At 30.7% G+C, this 16,703-nt stretch overlaps 2 protein-coding genes and 1 pseudogene across 13 annotated transcripts; 2 read left to right on the top strand and 1 right to left on the bottom strand.

Annotated features, from left to right (window-relative positions):
• The first annotated feature begins 3,925 nt into the window (after positions 1 to 3,925).
• LOC115703168 (pentatricopeptide repeat-containing protein At1g05600-like) lies at positions 3,926 to 6,152 on the top strand (annotated as a pseudogene).
• Positions 6,153 to 7,135: 983 nt separating this feature from the next.
• LOC115715089 (11-beta-hydroxysteroid dehydrogenase A) lies at positions 7,136 to 8,040 on the top strand. The gene is made up of 4 exons (XM_030643891.2): positions 7,136 to 7,193; positions 7,329 to 7,459; positions 7,538 to 7,597; positions 7,774 to 8,040. The coding sequence occupies exons 1-4, from the start codon at positions 7,136 to 7,138 to the stop codon at positions 8,038 to 8,040; spliced, it is 516 nt and encodes a 171-aa protein (XP_030499751.2).
• Positions 8,041 to 8,052: 12 nt separating this feature from the next.
• On the bottom strand, positions 8,053 to 15,667 carry LOC115703167 (recQ-mediated genome instability protein 1). Of its 12 annotated transcripts, XM_061106721.1 has the most exons (12): positions 15,472 to 15,644; positions 12,671 to 12,830; positions 12,312 to 12,430; positions 11,469 to 12,192; positions 11,118 to 11,288; positions 10,480 to 10,625; positions 10,273 to 10,406; positions 9,485 to 9,787; positions 9,177 to 9,376; positions 8,981 to 9,091; positions 8,768 to 8,896; positions 8,053 to 8,683 (listed from the first exon to the last, which is right to left on the bottom strand). In XM_061106721.1, exons 4-12 carry the CDS (start codon positions 12,027 to 12,029, stop codon positions 8,513 to 8,515), a joined length of 1,926 nt encoding a protein of 641 aa, XP_060962704.1. In that variant the 5' UTR covers positions 12,030 to 12,192; positions 12,312 to 12,430; positions 12,671 to 12,830; positions 15,472 to 15,644; the 3' UTR covers positions 8,053 to 8,512. The 12 variants fall into 12 exon arrangements, with proteins under 12 accessions (XP_060962704.1, XP_060962705.1, XP_030486537.2 ...); XM_061106722.1 differs by lacking the exon at positions 12,671 to 12,830 and having other exon boundaries at positions 10,273 to 10,400; positions 15,472 to 15,667; XM_030630677.2 differs by having other exon boundaries at positions 9,177 to 9,787; positions 15,472 to 15,647.
• Between the last annotated feature and the right edge of the window lie 1,036 nt (positions 15,668 to 16,703).

Below are 16,703 nucleotides of genomic sequence, written 5' to 3'. Positions count from 1 at the left end.
TTAACGTCAAGTTAATGATATATTAACAAATTAATTAAAGAAATGAGTAAAATTATAAGTTTGAAAGGAGATATTATTTTATATGATTTTTATAGTTCATAATCAATTCTTGCAATAAGAAAACTATAGGATACAAATCTTTTCAAAAGGCATAGTTCGAGTTACAAATTTTATTAGGAAATTCTATCATGTACCGATGTACTTTTTTTGTGTTTTGAATATAAAAATAGTTTTAATTTTATTTTTTTTAATGACAATATAAATCATAATTATTTAAAATATTTTGTAAAATTTTTAAAAAAATTCAGAATAATTTAATGCATTAAAAATAAAATTCTAACGATCTGTAGCACTCGTGCTTATTTTATTTTATACATGTGTGAAATATACGCTTTGAACCGTACTTGCTATATTATAAATTATTCTAAATTTTTCAAAACTTTTAAGAATGTCTTAAATAATTATAACGTCGATTATAAATAAATAGACTAAGAAATTCTTTTTGGTGCCAAAACAAACAGGTGTGGTGCATCACTCTTAACGGTCCACAATAAAATTTTGAAAAATTTACATGATAGACTAAAAATTCAAAGAAAAAATTACAAAAATACGTCAGCACGGAAAAATATTTATTTTTATACTTTGAACTTTTTTATTTACAAAAATATCTCTTCAGTAAAATAATAATCATTTTTTTTTGTTGTTTTATAGTATATTTATAGTTATATTATAGTTGTCATGATGTTGTTTTATAGTTGTACTATAGTTGTTGTGAGGTTAATATCTCATATTTTTTAGTTATTTTTTTATTTTTTGCTGAGAAAAGTATTTTTTTGTATGTAAATTTAAAACTTTACAAGCATATTTTTGTAAATAAAAGTTTTGGATTGTAAAATTGTAAATAAAATTTTAAAAAAAAATTATAATTTTTATGGGTTTTTATACTTTTTTGTGAAAAAATAAGACTTTTTTTTATGAAAAAATTGAAAATATATATATATATCTTTTCTATATAAAGTGTGCCTATATAACTGAATTTCTTGGTTTATGAGAAATTCATGGGTGACTTTTTATTTATATTTAATAAAATAATAAAATATTATTTATATATAATAAAATAAAAATAAAACAAATCTCATTAATATTTGAACTGATATTTGATGCTAATTATTCGAAAGTCACAACCCTCTATCATAAATAGGTACGTGCCGAGGCATTAATATAGCCATTAATATTGCCCAATAGCCAATAGGTACTAACCACACAAAAAATTAGTTTTGGGGTTGTAATTTGTTTCTGATTTAATTTTTATATATATATATGCAAAAATAACATAAATAGACTATATATATTTAATAAACACACATAATATTCACGTAGATATAAATTAATATCATTTATTTAATTAATTTATTCTTTTGGGAGCTATATATCAAATAATTAAATTAAACGGACAAATATATTATCATTTATGAAAAAATTAATTGTTCAATATGACAATGAGTATAGTTTTTTTTTTTAAATTGTCTATAGCTAGTTACGTATTTTTAATCTTTTTTCTTTTAAAAAAAAATATATGATCAAACCATGGACTCTCTAAATTAATATAGGTAAGTTTTGATTATATAACCATTAATATTTGAACTGATATTATTTATCTTTTTATTGAAATTTCTTCAAACTAGAATTCTAAATTACATTACTGAGAACAAAAAAAAATAATTTTAAGCTTTAAGCTGTAATACATATAAAATGTATAAGATTTTTTCTAAACCTAAATTTTTTAATTTCATAATAATTAACAATCATTTATCTGTTTTTATTTTTTAAAAAATACTTGAGCTTACCAAAATCTATAAGAACAAAATCAATGAAGAAAATTTTAACAAAAAAAATGAACGAAGAAAAAAAGTGTCATAAACATTATTGAATAATGGCAATTGCCAACACAGGAATTTCAGCACAAAAAATTATACTTGACCCCTAGACAGGATTATCATGATCTTCCAATCCTAATAATATAAATAATGAACAACACCTCATTAGTTATTCTAGGAGAATGATGCATGGTAATGTCAAAAAAATAATTAGATGATAATAATATTTCTCTAACAATGATACCCTAAGTAAGAACTAAGAAGTATTGTAGCGTTTTATTTTTAAGAGCATGAATAATATTAAGACAATTGGATTCCACAATCAAGCTCTTATTCTCCTATTAAAAAAAATACATTAATATACATGTAAATGATTCTTAGTTTTACAATAATAAATTATTAATAAACTCACAATTTCATAAAATTATAAAGTAGTAATCTCAAATAATTTTTAAAAATAATTTATAATTTTTTCAATATATTGGTTATAATTATTATTTCCAATTTTATAAAAAATAAATATAATTTTTTTCAAAAAAAATAATTATTAGAAACTTGCCATAAAAGGTTATTAGATTGTTACCTTATTAATTTTTTTTAGTGCCCATCTATGGGTATTACCCATTTAGAAGTGTTCCATATATATATATATAAAGTATTTTAACTAAAACATTTCACATTATAATTTGTGAAAAAGAGATTTTTTATCTACAACTTTTAGATAGATGTTATCTTCAATTGTCAATAATTTAGAGATTGATTTTTAATTTTCTTTTTTATTTCACATACATTTAAGTTGTGTTTTCTTTAGTATTTGAACTTGAATTTTTAGTTTATTTTTGGATTATCTTAAGAACATATTACACTTAAATTATCAAGTTTTCTTAAATACTATAATATATTACATCCAGTATTTACTTTTAATTGTCAAAATTATAAATTACATTAATTAGATATACATAATAATAATTTCACCTAATAAGTAATAATATTTTTTCTTTAATTGTTAATTATATTTTTTAAATAAAGTAAAAAATACCTAACATAAAATTAGTATACGTGCGCAAATACGCGTAACTTTTTACTAGTATATATATATATATATATATATATATATATATATGAAAAAACCAACTAAGGGTAATCAAGTACGCTTATGGTAACTAGAGGGTAACCAGTTACTATAAGGGATAATCAGGTACCTATTGTCGTTTTTTTTTTTTTCATATTTTTAAATTTTTTCTAAAAAATTTCCGTGAATAATTTTTTTTGAGAAAAAGTTATATTTTTACAAACTTATACTTTAAAAACCATAAAAATAAAAATTTCAAAATAAATAAATAAATAAATAAAATATTTTTAAAAATTTTCCATAAAGTCTAAATTAAAATATGTTAATTATGATTTTTCTTGTATTATAATTTTTATGTTATTATTATTAATAATTTATTATCATTATTATTATTATTAGCATAAGAAATATATTTGTTTTGTTAATTTATCTTTTTCTGAATTTTTGGGAGTTGACGTTATTTTTGTTAGTTTTAAGCAAGTTGATTTCCAGTTATCCAAACACAAAGTGTGGTTTTACTTGTGCCATTGGATAGGACTTAGTCTTTCTTTACATTTTGTTGAATTTGATTGTTTAGCAGTTGTGAATACGCTTTTTAATGCTTTTCTTTCTTTAATAATTTTTGTTCCTTATTAGAAGATTTAGTTAGTTTCAGGGACGGACACAAGCCCCCACTAAAAAAAAATTAGTGTGAAAAAAAATTAAATATTTTCTATTTAGTTAAATAATTATACAACAAAATAGTAAAAAGCCCCCACAAAATAGTTATAATTTTAATGTAAAGTAAATAATAAATATTTTTATAATAATTAAGCCCCCACAGATCAAAAATTCTGAGTCCGTCACTAGCTAGTTTGATGTCTAATTTTCTTGAAGTGTCTCTAATTTATGTACGTTTGACAGTTAATAGAACTGTACATGAATTAGCTTGGCATACTCTTCGGGTGGATAGAGAATTAGTATAATTTTATGAGATCTCTTTTTTTTATTAGGATTTCTTAATTCTTTGTATGACAATTTGATTTCTTTGAAGTTATTCATTTTTCAAAAAAAAAAAAATCAATTTTAACCAAGCTATGGTATCTCTTCCTTCCTCGCAGCCACTGCAACCTATCTCTCTCACCTCCTTTCGGCTATTCACCACCGTCTTTCTCAAACGTCTACGCCTATGCTACCCTCTTCTCACTTTCTTCCTTCTAATCGTAAGTTACTTACCACTCTTGATTCTGAATCGATTGTTGTATGGTATACTTTTAATTTGATGTTCCTAAAAGAGTGTCTGCATTGATTAAACTTGTATTCTGCTGTATTGATTTTACCGAATTTCAGGAATCTTGAAAATCTATTGGAGATATAATTCAACATGGCTCTTTAATTCTTCTGAGAACTGCCTTTGGGATTTTGTCATTATCTGATGGTACTGCGAGACCAGGTCTTAATTTCATCTCATCACTCAAAATAGGAAGAGGGTTTAACTTTACATTTTTCTAGGTCTTTTAATTTTGAGTCTTTAACCTATTTTTTGTTTCAAATAAATTTGAGTTCTTGTGAGTTGAGATTTGGTATTGGCATTATTTTGTCTTGTTGAAACGCCATGTGTATAAGGTGGCCGAGGATTTTGACACCTACAGACCTCTCCCAAATTATAAGGAAGCAGAAAAACCCATTAACAGCTCTCCAAATCTTTAATGAAGCTAAATCTATGTTTCCAAGTTACCGTCATAATGGTCCAGTCTATCAAACCATGGTTGGAATCCTTGAAAACTCAGGTAGAATCAGTGAGATGAAGGAGTTAATTATTCAGATGAAAAATGACTCATGTGAGTGCAAAGATTCAGTTTTTGTAGCTGCAATGAAGACATATGCTAGAGCTGGATTGATGGATGAAGCTTTTTCTCTGTTTAAGAATATTCCAGAATTCAACTGTGTGAATTGGACCATGTCTTTCAATACCATCTTGCAGATAATGGTGAATGAGTTGAGGTTTGATGATGCTAGATGCCTTTTCTTAGAGAATTGTTGTAAATGGGAAGTGAGCTCTCGAATTCGGTCTTTGAATTTGTTCATGAGTACGCTTTGCGAAAAGGGTCGTTCGGATGTTGCTTTAAAAATCTTCCTAGAGATGGATTATCAGGGTTGTTGTCCGGATAGGGAAACTTATAGGATTTTAATGAAAGGATTGTGTCAAGATGGCAGGTTGAATGAGAGAACTCATTTGTTGTATTCAATGTTTTGGAGGATTTCTCAAAAGCGGTTGAAGTTCTTGGTAAGATATTAAGGAAAGGGCTGAAGGCTCCTAATCGATCTCGATTCCGCATTGATATCACTCAATGTAGTAATGTTCAAGATGTAGAGGCCATTAAACGATTGCTTAAGCTCTGATAAAAGGTGGAATACCTAGTCTGGCTAGCTTTAGTGCAATGGCAATTGATCTTTACATGGAAAATAAGATTACTGAGGCTGATAAAGTTCTCAAAGAAATGCAAGACACAGGTTTTCGCCCGACATTATCGGTTTATGAAGCAAAGTTAGCTGCCTTATGTAGGGAAAGTGAAGTTGATGAAGCAGTGAAGGTTATTGAAGTGGAGATGGTGAAGGCTCACTGTGTTCCAACTGTTAAACTGTACAACATAGTCTTAAGAGGACTTTGTGATGGAGGCAAATCGGCATTAGCTGTTGGGTATTTGAGAAAGATGGTTAAACAAGTTGGTTGTGTTCCTGATAAGGAAACATATGATATTTTAGTTGATGGGTCGTGTCTTGAGGGAAAATTTATTGAAGCAAACAGAGTTTTGGAGGAGATGTTAATCAAATCTTATTGGCCATGTGTTGACACTTTCAATATACTTATTAGGGGTCTTTGCTCTGTGGGTAGACAATATGAAGGTGTGATGTTGTTGGAAGAGATGATAAACCAAGGTAAGTTACCTGACCAGTCTGTGTGGAATTCATTGGTGACATCTCTGTGTTCTAACATAGTTAACAACTACAAGATATATACTATTATGCTTATGACTAGTTGAGAAGCTCTTTGAGCATTTATTGTTGTCTTGAACTATGTTTGGTTGTTGGGAAAGAATATAAGAATGAATGGGAGGTAAATTACTTGAAAAAGGAAATGAAGAAAGTTTGGTGTGAAAAGTAAAAATATCATAATACTAGAATTCCATTTGACACATGAAATTACTGAGTTGAATAGTAAATTAATTTGAGTCGTTACACTATAGATGGACACAAGTGGGAAGTGTGGAACAGGGCACCATGAACTGATTAAGGAGGAGATCATTAATATTTGGGTAAATATTATTTTGGACACTGTGATTTACAAAAGTTACCGATTGGACCTTGTGTCTTGTTAAATGACAAAATAGACCATGTATTTTCTAAAATAGTAAAAATAGGACACTGGGCTTAATTTTTGACAACTTTTTTTTTATATAATCAACTTGAAAATAATTTTTAATACGAACAGATACAAAAAATATAAATAATTTTGTCATAATACTTTTAGATCGAATTATAATTAAATTTTATTTTGACAAAAAATCAATTTAAGGTCCTATTTGTACCATTTAGAAAATACAGAGTTTATTTTGTCATTTAACAAAACAGAATGTCCAATTAATAACTTTTGCAAAAGACAAGGTTACCCTTAATATTTTTCCTTTTGGTTCTTTTGATATAGTGGATTATTTGGTGAACAATGATGGAGTAGCTCCTGTTTGGGGATGTTCATTCAATCTAATCTGCACTATTTTGCTTATAGTGCATCCGATCCGCACTAAGTGTGGATTTCATTTTTTTAGATCCAATCCAATTCATACGGTTATTTTAGACTGGTTACTTTTTAAATTAAATTATTTAATATTTATGAAAAAAAATATATAAAAATAACAAATAAATTCAAAGGAAGAAAAGAAATGTATGTATAAAAAATGTTTACTTTTATTTTAAATTGTATTTAGAAAAAAAAAATTATATATATAATAGAATATACATTTGATATATTAGTTTTGAAATATAATTATATTAAATGTATTAGACTTTTAAATTACTTGTATATATAATTTTTTTTATAAAAAAAAAATATAGATTAGATTGAATCGGTTACTTTTACATGTCAATCAACATTCAAATTCAATCTGCACAAGTGCAGATTTTGAATTTTCCAATCCAATCCGCACAAATGCAGATATCTGCACTTTGTGGATTGGATTGGCTATTTTATGAACACCCCTACCCCTGTATGTTTGGAGAAACACCTGACCTTACTAAGTTTGTTTCTGCTATGGTAATTCATTTTCTAAAAAGAATTCAAATGTAAATGTAGTACTCTCTCTGTCTACAAATATAACTTTTTTGTTTTTGTTTTGATTAAGATATAAACTTCTGGGGTTCAGTGTATGCAACACATTTTGCAATTCCATACCTTAAAAAGACCAAAGGAAAGATCATAGTGATTTCCTCTGCTGCCAAATGGTTTCCAATGCCAAGACTTGGCCTCTATAGTGTAAGAATACATATATATATAACTTTCTTTTGAAGTGTGGTTTGAGTTAATAGTTTCTTATGTCGATTTTCATTTCAGGCTACCAAAGCAGCAGTTACAAGCTTTTATGAGACATTGAGAGTGGAAATAGGGAAAGAGGTTGGCATAACAATTGTTGACTGAATCAGAAATGACTCAAGGAAAATTCTTAACACCAAGAGGCACTTTAGAACTGGATCAAGAAATGAGAGATGTAATTTGTCTTGTCTTTCATTGGAAATAATCAAATACCACCAATGAAATTTATACAAACTTATATTAACTAACTTACACAGGTTGAGATGAGCATGACACCATTGATGCCAGCCAAAGAGACTGCAAAAGCAATTCTGAACAAAGCATGTGAGGGAGCCTTTATTCCTGAGGTGTTGGAATCGTCCAACCGGTTGCTGATAATGCCTAGATCAGGCTCCACAGATAGAGATACTATTAGTAAGAAAATAGTGGAAGTATTATATGGATTCAGGCCATGTTTGCAGCCTGGGATAGTTGAGTATCCTGATATTGGTGATAATGGCCACATGTCTTATTCACATTACTAAATATTCAACTCGTTTTCTTATGTCAAATACTCTATTTTTGTCAAACTTTTGATAATAGAAAATGTAATATCTATGATACAATAAGCTAGCTTTATACAAGACTTGCCTAGCTAAATTTGAGTAGAAACAAAAATCCACAAAATCCATTTACAACACATATAAGTGCAGCTCAGGTAGATCTGTTGTTGTTTTGAACCATGTAATTGGTATCAACTGCTATTAACATTTTCATCCTGAAAATATATTCATCTTAATGTGTGGTTGAAGTCGTATTACCTGGCCAAAAACTGAACCCATTTCATCCAATGCAGTTGTACAAGCCCATCAAAAATCACCTATTTCCTTTCAGGCTTTAATAGCTTTAGATCTCTAGCTCAACTAAGAGATCATTGCTTCATCCATCTGCAACTTTTTCATGTCTTTCCAATTCCTTGGCCTAATGTATCTTACATGACAAAGCAGTTTGAGACAATTAAGGGGATAGATCAATGGGATCCACAGGAAGAGACGTTGTTTGAGGAGATGAAAATGAGGACTTCACTCTTCTCAAAAGTAACAATGCATCAGATTCAGGACAACCCACATTCATCTCTACAGCAACTGGATGTTCATGGTGTTCATGCATCTCTATAAGCATTTTCCCCTAAAAAAAGAATTACAACATGATGTGATAAAATTACAGGCCCCTACTAAAACAAGCACGAGCACCAAACATTGTGTTCATTACCTCAAAACTAGCTAAGAAGTTTTGGAAGTTACGCAGAGCTTCCTTGATGTTGTTTACTATTCCTGTGTCTGGAGAAGCAAGAGCTGCCATTACCTCCTGTGGAGAATGGCCTATCAATTTCTGTACAAGCTGGAGAGAACACAAGGTTAATAAACTCAGCAGTTATTGTATCAAGCTCCTGTCATCAGAAGTGAAAGTCAAATGTGCACTTACATTATGATGTATTCGAATCTCTTTGATTAAACTACCATCATCAACAAACACCCGAAGATCATAGGTGGCTTTCTCCCTGTACTGGAATCCTTTTACACCGGTTAAAAAGCACTGCAATATGAATCCACATTTAGACAAGTACATAACAAATGATCTCTACTTCACCACATTATACCCCATTAAAAACTATGCATACCTTAATCATACCCTTAACAGAATGAACCCTTTCTGTCATTGCAGCCAACTTGGCTGACAAACTAGATAAGTAAGTGAAAGGGGGTTCCCTGGCTCCTGATAGAATGAGTGGATGTTGAACCAAGTCAGCCATAACAGTATCCTCATTGTCATTTAAATATGGATCAGACACTGGATATCTCGTTGTAGGGGGAACTGTATCTGTATCAGTTTCATCCATAACTGAAGCAACATCAGAAGATTGGTCGGTGGGGCGTAAACCGCTTGCGCTGTTAGGGCCTATAGAATTCATATGGAGGTGTTCTATACCTACAACAACACTGCGGGGTGCTTTAGAAATAACACTTTTGGCACTGGCAGGAGCAGGAGAACCATCCTCGCCAAAAGTGACATTGGCTGATGGATTGCGACTAAAATTTTCTCCACTAACACGACCAGAGAGCTCCTCCTCAATCCTTTCACCAGCAACATTACCAGGTGCAACATAAGTATCAGGAGACTCTTCCACATCATGAACATTAGCTGATGGGTTGGGATTATAATTTTCTTCATTAACACGTCCAGGGATGTCTTCCTCCATCCTTTGATTGGTGTTAACATGAGTAGCAGCAGCTACACTTGAATATTAAAGTAATGAGACTACTTCAGAAGCAAAACAGTAAGAGAATATTATCATTAGACACATACAAGTTTTACTTTTTACCTAAGAAAAGAAAAACAGAAAATATGAGAAAAAGAATGTAAATACATTGCATAAAAAGGTTCACTTTATGTTTATTGATAAGGTATGAGCTCATTTTATCCAAAGAATTTGCACAAAGTTCCACATTGCATAAAATACTTCTTGCCATCTGATGTAATTTGTTAGAGACGTATAAACATAATCTCTGAGATGAATTTCATTGCAGAGAACACTTGCACTCACAATTCGAAAACAATATTTCTGTATGTAACTCTTTCATTGATCACACATTCAACAGGGTAAAATTTCAAAAATAAAAGGATGACGAGATATCAAAACAAAAATCAATCAATGAAAAATATTGGGAGCAAGTACAGTGAGCTGAGCATGCTCTATGCGCACGGGTGAAGATTACCTTGATGCACCTGTAAGGGGGTTCTGAAATCAGATGTTGTGTTATGGTTGTTCCCAGCAACATGATCATTGCCCGATGACCATGCAGCAAGAGTTGCTCGAGTCCTCAAAGGAGGAAGTTCTCTGTTCCTGGCTCTGCATGAGAATACAAAATGCTCAGCTTATTGGCTTAGTCAAAAGGTAAAAGGCGTTATCACCTCTAACGTACCTTATTCCTCTTGGCGGCTTATTTACTTCATCTACAAGCCGCTGTCGTGCTGCTTCCATAACCTGAACTAGTCCCCCTAGAACTTCAAAGGTTTCAGGGACCAGCATAAGAAGTCCATGCCGTACATGCACATTACATATGACAACCTACAACTCATATGAGAATGACCTGTTTAAGTCGGATTATGTATTGGATAACACTCACTGCAAAAGAAAAGGACTAATAATAAGAATACATGTGTCTTAGCTATGGCCAAGAACCGAAAAGAGACCCCTTTAAAGCAAAAGAGCACAACTCATTGTATAAATTTGTTCCTTTGCACTGCTAAGTTACCTTGCATAATCATATTATGCGTTTATGTTTATGCTCCATTTTAATATAATCAATGGCTGTAAAGGTTACAAAATTTATGTTCATGTGCCATCAAAGTCCAAGTCAGAACACCATGATAAATAAATTATAATGTTCAGCTATAATTAAAATGTAAATGCATTTGCTTCATATGAAGCTGTCAATAGCTTTCAAATGTCTACTAAAATAAAACACTTGCTACTAACAAATCTTCAATGATTTAATGTAGATTATAATACACTAACTGATACCAGGAATAATCTAAATAAGCTAGAGCTAAGAGAAACCTTCAATCCAGCTGGAGACAAAGCATCAAGATCCTTAATTGGTCTGTATTCCATGCCAAACACACGTTGAACGCCATCTGTCATTGACAACTTAAGACATCTCTTGATCCCGGGAGCTGCTTTCTGATACCTACTTTTTAATGGACAGCTTATGTTGACAATCTCATCAACCTGCAAAATTAATTCCAATAAGATAAGAAGAGCATTACCAGGAGCAACAAAATATTGATACTTAGCCAGAATCTCATTTCAATGAGGCAATAGAGAGTTTTTACACTAAAAACAGCAAATTATAGAAACCTTATTTAGTTTTTTTTCCAATTTTTCACTTTTAAAAAATTGATTGCTAACCTGTAACACATAACGCCCTGGAAGATCAACAAGATGAAGAGAATGGACATTTTCAGGAAGCAAACCACCACCAAATTGATTCATATCAGAAACCAAGAACCGCTCAAAACAAAGCTTGGCTTTCACATCAACATTGAGGCCTTCAAAGCCCAGTACAGACCGTTCAAGTCCCTGAACACAAGCATCAAGCCATTCTCTCTTCAGCCTTAATCCAAGCCCTTGAAGAAAGTCACCAACCGGGCAACCGAATGTACTAGGATGAGGCATGTGGTGATCAGAATGTGGCGCTGGCGGTGGTGGAGAAGGAGGTGAAGGAGGTGAGAGGTTGTCAGAGACGTCTATGAACTCCTCATCATCATCTGAAACTTCAACAAAATCACCATCATCGGATATTTCAAGGGGTGAAACATGAGCCTCATTATTAGTAGTAGGACTAGGACTTGATGGGAGAGAAGAAGGTTGTTCAGGGTGGGTTTGGGATTGGGTCTGGGGTTGAGGTTGATTGTTATTGTTCTCTCCCTCATCTTCGTCCGAATAGTAAACTAGCCTACGTCTTCCCATTTTGGTGTCTCACACTCAGACTGAATCAGAGTTTAGTTCCCTCAAAACTTAAAAGGCTTTCAAAAAATTTGGGGTGAAGAGTGAAAGACAAGCACAAACCAAAAAGCCATACAACCAATTATTGAGTCCACATCATGAGCCTCACTAATAACTGTGCCATGTTCTGAAAAAGAGATAAAAGGGTTTTCACTATGATGGACTCTAGTAATGAATCAGTATGCAAATGCCCAGAAAAGTTTATTCTGAAAATAATAAAGAAACTAGAATAATTGGTGTATAAACCTGCTCAATAAGGTAAAACAATGTAGTTGAGCTTGTATTTCAGAATAATGGACTTCTAGGCCTCTACTGTTCTTCCTTTAGCCTTAGCTTCAGCAGTTAGAACGTTTCAGAAGATGTTCCTAATTTTGAGTATCAAAAGTGTCAATAAGTATTGCAAAAATTATGCTAACACAGCTAATAGACAAGTCAAATTTCAATTGCCTTAATCCAGTCCAGGAAGTTGATCATACACCGGTTAAAAGAAAAATTAGAACAAGACGAGCACATTGAATTTGAAAACAAGGGTTATTAGACAAAAAGACCGGTCATTTGAAGATAAAAAAGGAAATGAAAGAAAAAAGAGAGATGAGTTTCGGTACCAAGCGATTGGTTTTGAGTTCGCACTTTGACTTTGTTGGTCCACGGCGAGGTCCGTCGAAGGAAAGGTTGCACTTGAGTATTGAAGACAAGTGTTTTATCAAAAATTAAACCATTTTCCCTCTCTTCCCTCACAATTATTTATGACCCATCATTCTTTCTCTTTAAAAAATAAAATAGAAAATTTGTCAATAAATAAATAAAATTAAATAAACATAAGGTATCATTAGGTTTTTTATTTTTATTTTTATTTTAAAATAATTTACGGTATAAATATCTAAATTAACTCTCAGTTATAAATAAATATTCATATTTAATTTTTTTTGTAGAAATTACACCCTATACTTTTTTTTGTTAACCCATTTCATTTTTTCCTTTCTTTTCTATATATTTAATTTATACCCTCTTTTATTTGTTATATCCCGATTATACCCTTATGTAATGAAAAAAAATCTTCCTCACCTCTTTGAACAGTACCCTTATGTGAGGGTGTAATCGGTAATAGACTTATAAAAGGGATACATTTCAATTGAATTTAAAATAAGGCTATTTTTGGTTAACTGCTGAAAAAAAATAGGTATATTTCAACTTATCCTTTAATTTTTAGTAGTAATAATACCTGAGTTATAATTCTAGAACTATGTATGTATCTTATCGTTAAATTTCAAGTCATTATACATATGTCATTTTCTTCTTAGTATATTTAAATTAATTTTAAAAAAAAAAATAATAAAAATTTAATAATTTGAACCAATTAAGAATTGCAAGGTTATTTACTTAACACTTAAGAACCAGGTACTAACAGAAGTTCAAGAATTATAACTTAGATATTATTACCGCAAAAAATTAAATTTATGTATTTATTTGCAACTGAGAGTTAAACTTAGGTATTTATACCGCAAATTATTCTTTATTTATGACAGATAGGGTACCATTAAAGTAATATTTTGCAATAAACGCTTCTATGACGAACATTCTTTCTGTTTGTTAAGTCTTTATGTTTCTTTTTAGTGGCGTCTCTTTCTTTTGACAACAACTTTTAGTGGCTCTTTTGTGGTGATCTTCAACCAATATCTTTATTGTTCTCAGTTGATGATTTATCTTTAACTCTTGAGAGTGGGTGTGGTTGTGGGAGTGGGTGGGGATGTTGCGAGTTCGTGGGTTTGGGGCTAGGGCAGTGGTGGTGCTTTGTTGTTTTGGGGTGACCGTTAGGCTAGTGGTTCAATAGGGTGGGGTGGTCGTGTGTAGGTTAAGGGAGTTTTATTGTGGGGTTGGGTTTGTCTAAGGTAGGAAATTATGCATGGCAAAAAAATCTATTTATTCAAATCGAGTCGGAGCTCTGATCTAAAGAATCACTTTTGATCTGAAATATTTGATTACTTATTGGATCTCGGATCTCATCCACTCCACCAGTCGTTGCTCTGACTTAAACTCCACAAGTCGCTGTTCCAGCAATCACATTACCTGGAACCCAGTTAGTGCTGAAGAAATTCAGAGTGCTTTGGTCTAGATGTACCCTGACAAGGTTGCTAGTTAGTCTAAGTTTTTATCAAAAAAAAAAAAAAGTTGGTACATTGTTGGGCATGATATTGTGCTTGAGGTACAGAAGTTCTTTGTTACTGGTTCTCTCCCTTAGGTTTTAACAACACAAATCTGGTTCTTATTCCTAAAAATAGAAGTCCTACTTCTATAAAGGATTTAAGATTGCCTTGTGTAATGTCATCTATAAGATTGTGACAAAGGTCCAGACATGGTCCGGTTGTTTTTCCATCTCGGGAATAAATTCTTCTTATTTGCTTTAAAATAATAATAATAATAATAACAATGATAATTAAAATACCTCCATTTTATGAAGAAGTCAAAAAAGAATTGCCAGAACCTCAAAAGCGAATCCAATTAAACAAAGGGTAAATACCATTTTAGACTCTGTGTTTTGCAAAAGTTACAGATTAGACTCTGTATTTTGTTAAATGACAAAATGGACTCTATATTTTCTAAAATAGTAAAAATAGGACCTTGAGCTTAATTTTTGACAACTTTTTTTTTAATACAACCAACTTGAAGACAATGCTTAATACGAACAGATACAAAAAATGTAAACAGTTTTGTCATAGTACTTTTAGATCGAATTATAATTAAACTTTATTTTGACAAAAAATCAATTTAGGGTCCTATTTGTACTATTTTAGAAAATACAGGGTCCATTTTATCATTTAACAAAATATAAAGTCCAATTAGTAATTTTTGTAAAACAGAGAGTCCAAAATGGTATTTACCCTTAAACAAATGACCACCCAAATACTGAAACTGAGTCCTAATACAATACACACTAAATCCAGACCCCCAAACTAAGTAAGATTCAAAACTTCAGCTTCAAATAAATATACTTACTTGGAAAGAAGCACTGATGTATATACGAAATCACAAAAGCTACATTATTTTCAAACCAAGCTTTATACATATCAGAAATATTACACTAAGCCCCTATTTTAGGTGTCAATGCCAGGGAAACAACTTCAGAATTTTGAGCTTTTCCCTCAAATCCTAAATGTGTTTTTTCTTTTCTTTCCCTTTCTAACAACAAAATCAAAACAAGAAACACCAGAACCTCTAAACACAAAGAACCCAGACTTTTAATTTATGCTAGGCTTGAGTCTAATTAACATAAACCGAGAAAACATAAATTTCTCTAATTCCAAAACTATTGCAGTGAAAACATAGAACTTTCGCCCAGAAATTCTAAAAGGAGAAAATCCGAAATTGAAGATAACGAACTCAAAAACGAGAGAGAGAGAGCCCTAACCTTTGTTAGATCAACGGGATCGAAGAGAAGAGATTTCACCGACCCATTGTTTAGCGATTTTGATTTAGGTCTTGAGCGTTTAGGGATTTCATTTTTCACGGGGTCGAAGAGAAGACAAAAGCAGTGAAGTGAGAGAATCAGGGCTTTTCCCTTTTTTCTTTTTTTAAATAATGTTTAAACTAAGGTTTTCATTAATCACATCTAATGTTTTTAAACTCATTCAGGTACAATCCAATTATATATTAGGGGCTCGTTTGAAACATCAAATTGGATTATATATCATATTTTTTAAATTATTATATGTTAAACTTTAATTTATACTAAAACATTATATATTTAAGTGTCCATAAAAATTAATATCACATATAGTTTTACATAAAAATATTGCATAAAATACAATTCAATATAATTCAATACAATACAATACGACCTAATACGGCGTTCCAAACGAGCCCTAGATGTTGGATTTCTTCAACCGATCTAATCCAATATTGTAGGCTCAACCGAATCGAACCGATCTAATAAATTCTTGGATTGGATTAGTTCCATCTAATGGATGAATCTCTAATACTTTTGATCCAATATTTATTAGACCGGATTGGATCTATCCAATATTAATTAGATTGATTGGATCCATACAATCAATTCCAAGAGTAAAACCTGATTTTTCACCTAAACGGCTAATATATTAGTTCATAATACTACAACCCAACATAAATCTAACCTAATTTATATATCTACATCTATATATCTATATACAGTCCCAATTTGGGCCAGTTATAAATAAGAATAACCTCTAAATTATAATTAGTTATACATTTTCTAAGTCCCGTATTAACAAAGTATACCTCTATATAAGAATAATTGCATCTTAATAAAATATATACATATATTTTGTAAATTTATTTACATAAAATTAATAATTTTATTTCAAATTGTAACATATGTATTACAATTATATTTACTCTAAAATAATTCTATTATAATATAGTATTAATAATTATTTATTGTTATTATTGTTACATTGATATTTTTTAGTATTTTAATTTTTTTTTTCTGGTATAACTCTATTTAGTTATAACCTCTCAATTAGAATATAATTTGCTTGGTCCCAAGTCTATTCTTGAATAGAGGTTTTACTGTATATATATAAAGGAGAGATATGAGACAGTATATAAAGGAGAAAAATGAGGCGGTGAGATATGAACATATATGTAGAACTATACATATAC

The sequence above is a fragment of the Cannabis sativa genome, chromosome X (genome assembly GCF_029168945.1).
Source record: "Cannabis sativa cultivar Pink pepper isolate KNU-18-1 chromosome X, ASM2916894v1, whole genome shotgun sequence".
In the NCBI taxonomy this organism is placed as follows: domain Eukaryota; kingdom Viridiplantae; phylum Streptophyta; class Magnoliopsida; order Rosales; family Cannabaceae; genus Cannabis; species Cannabis sativa.
The sequence above is the reverse complement of the archived record's forward strand: the minus strand, read 5'-3'. Positions and strand labels throughout refer to the sequence as shown.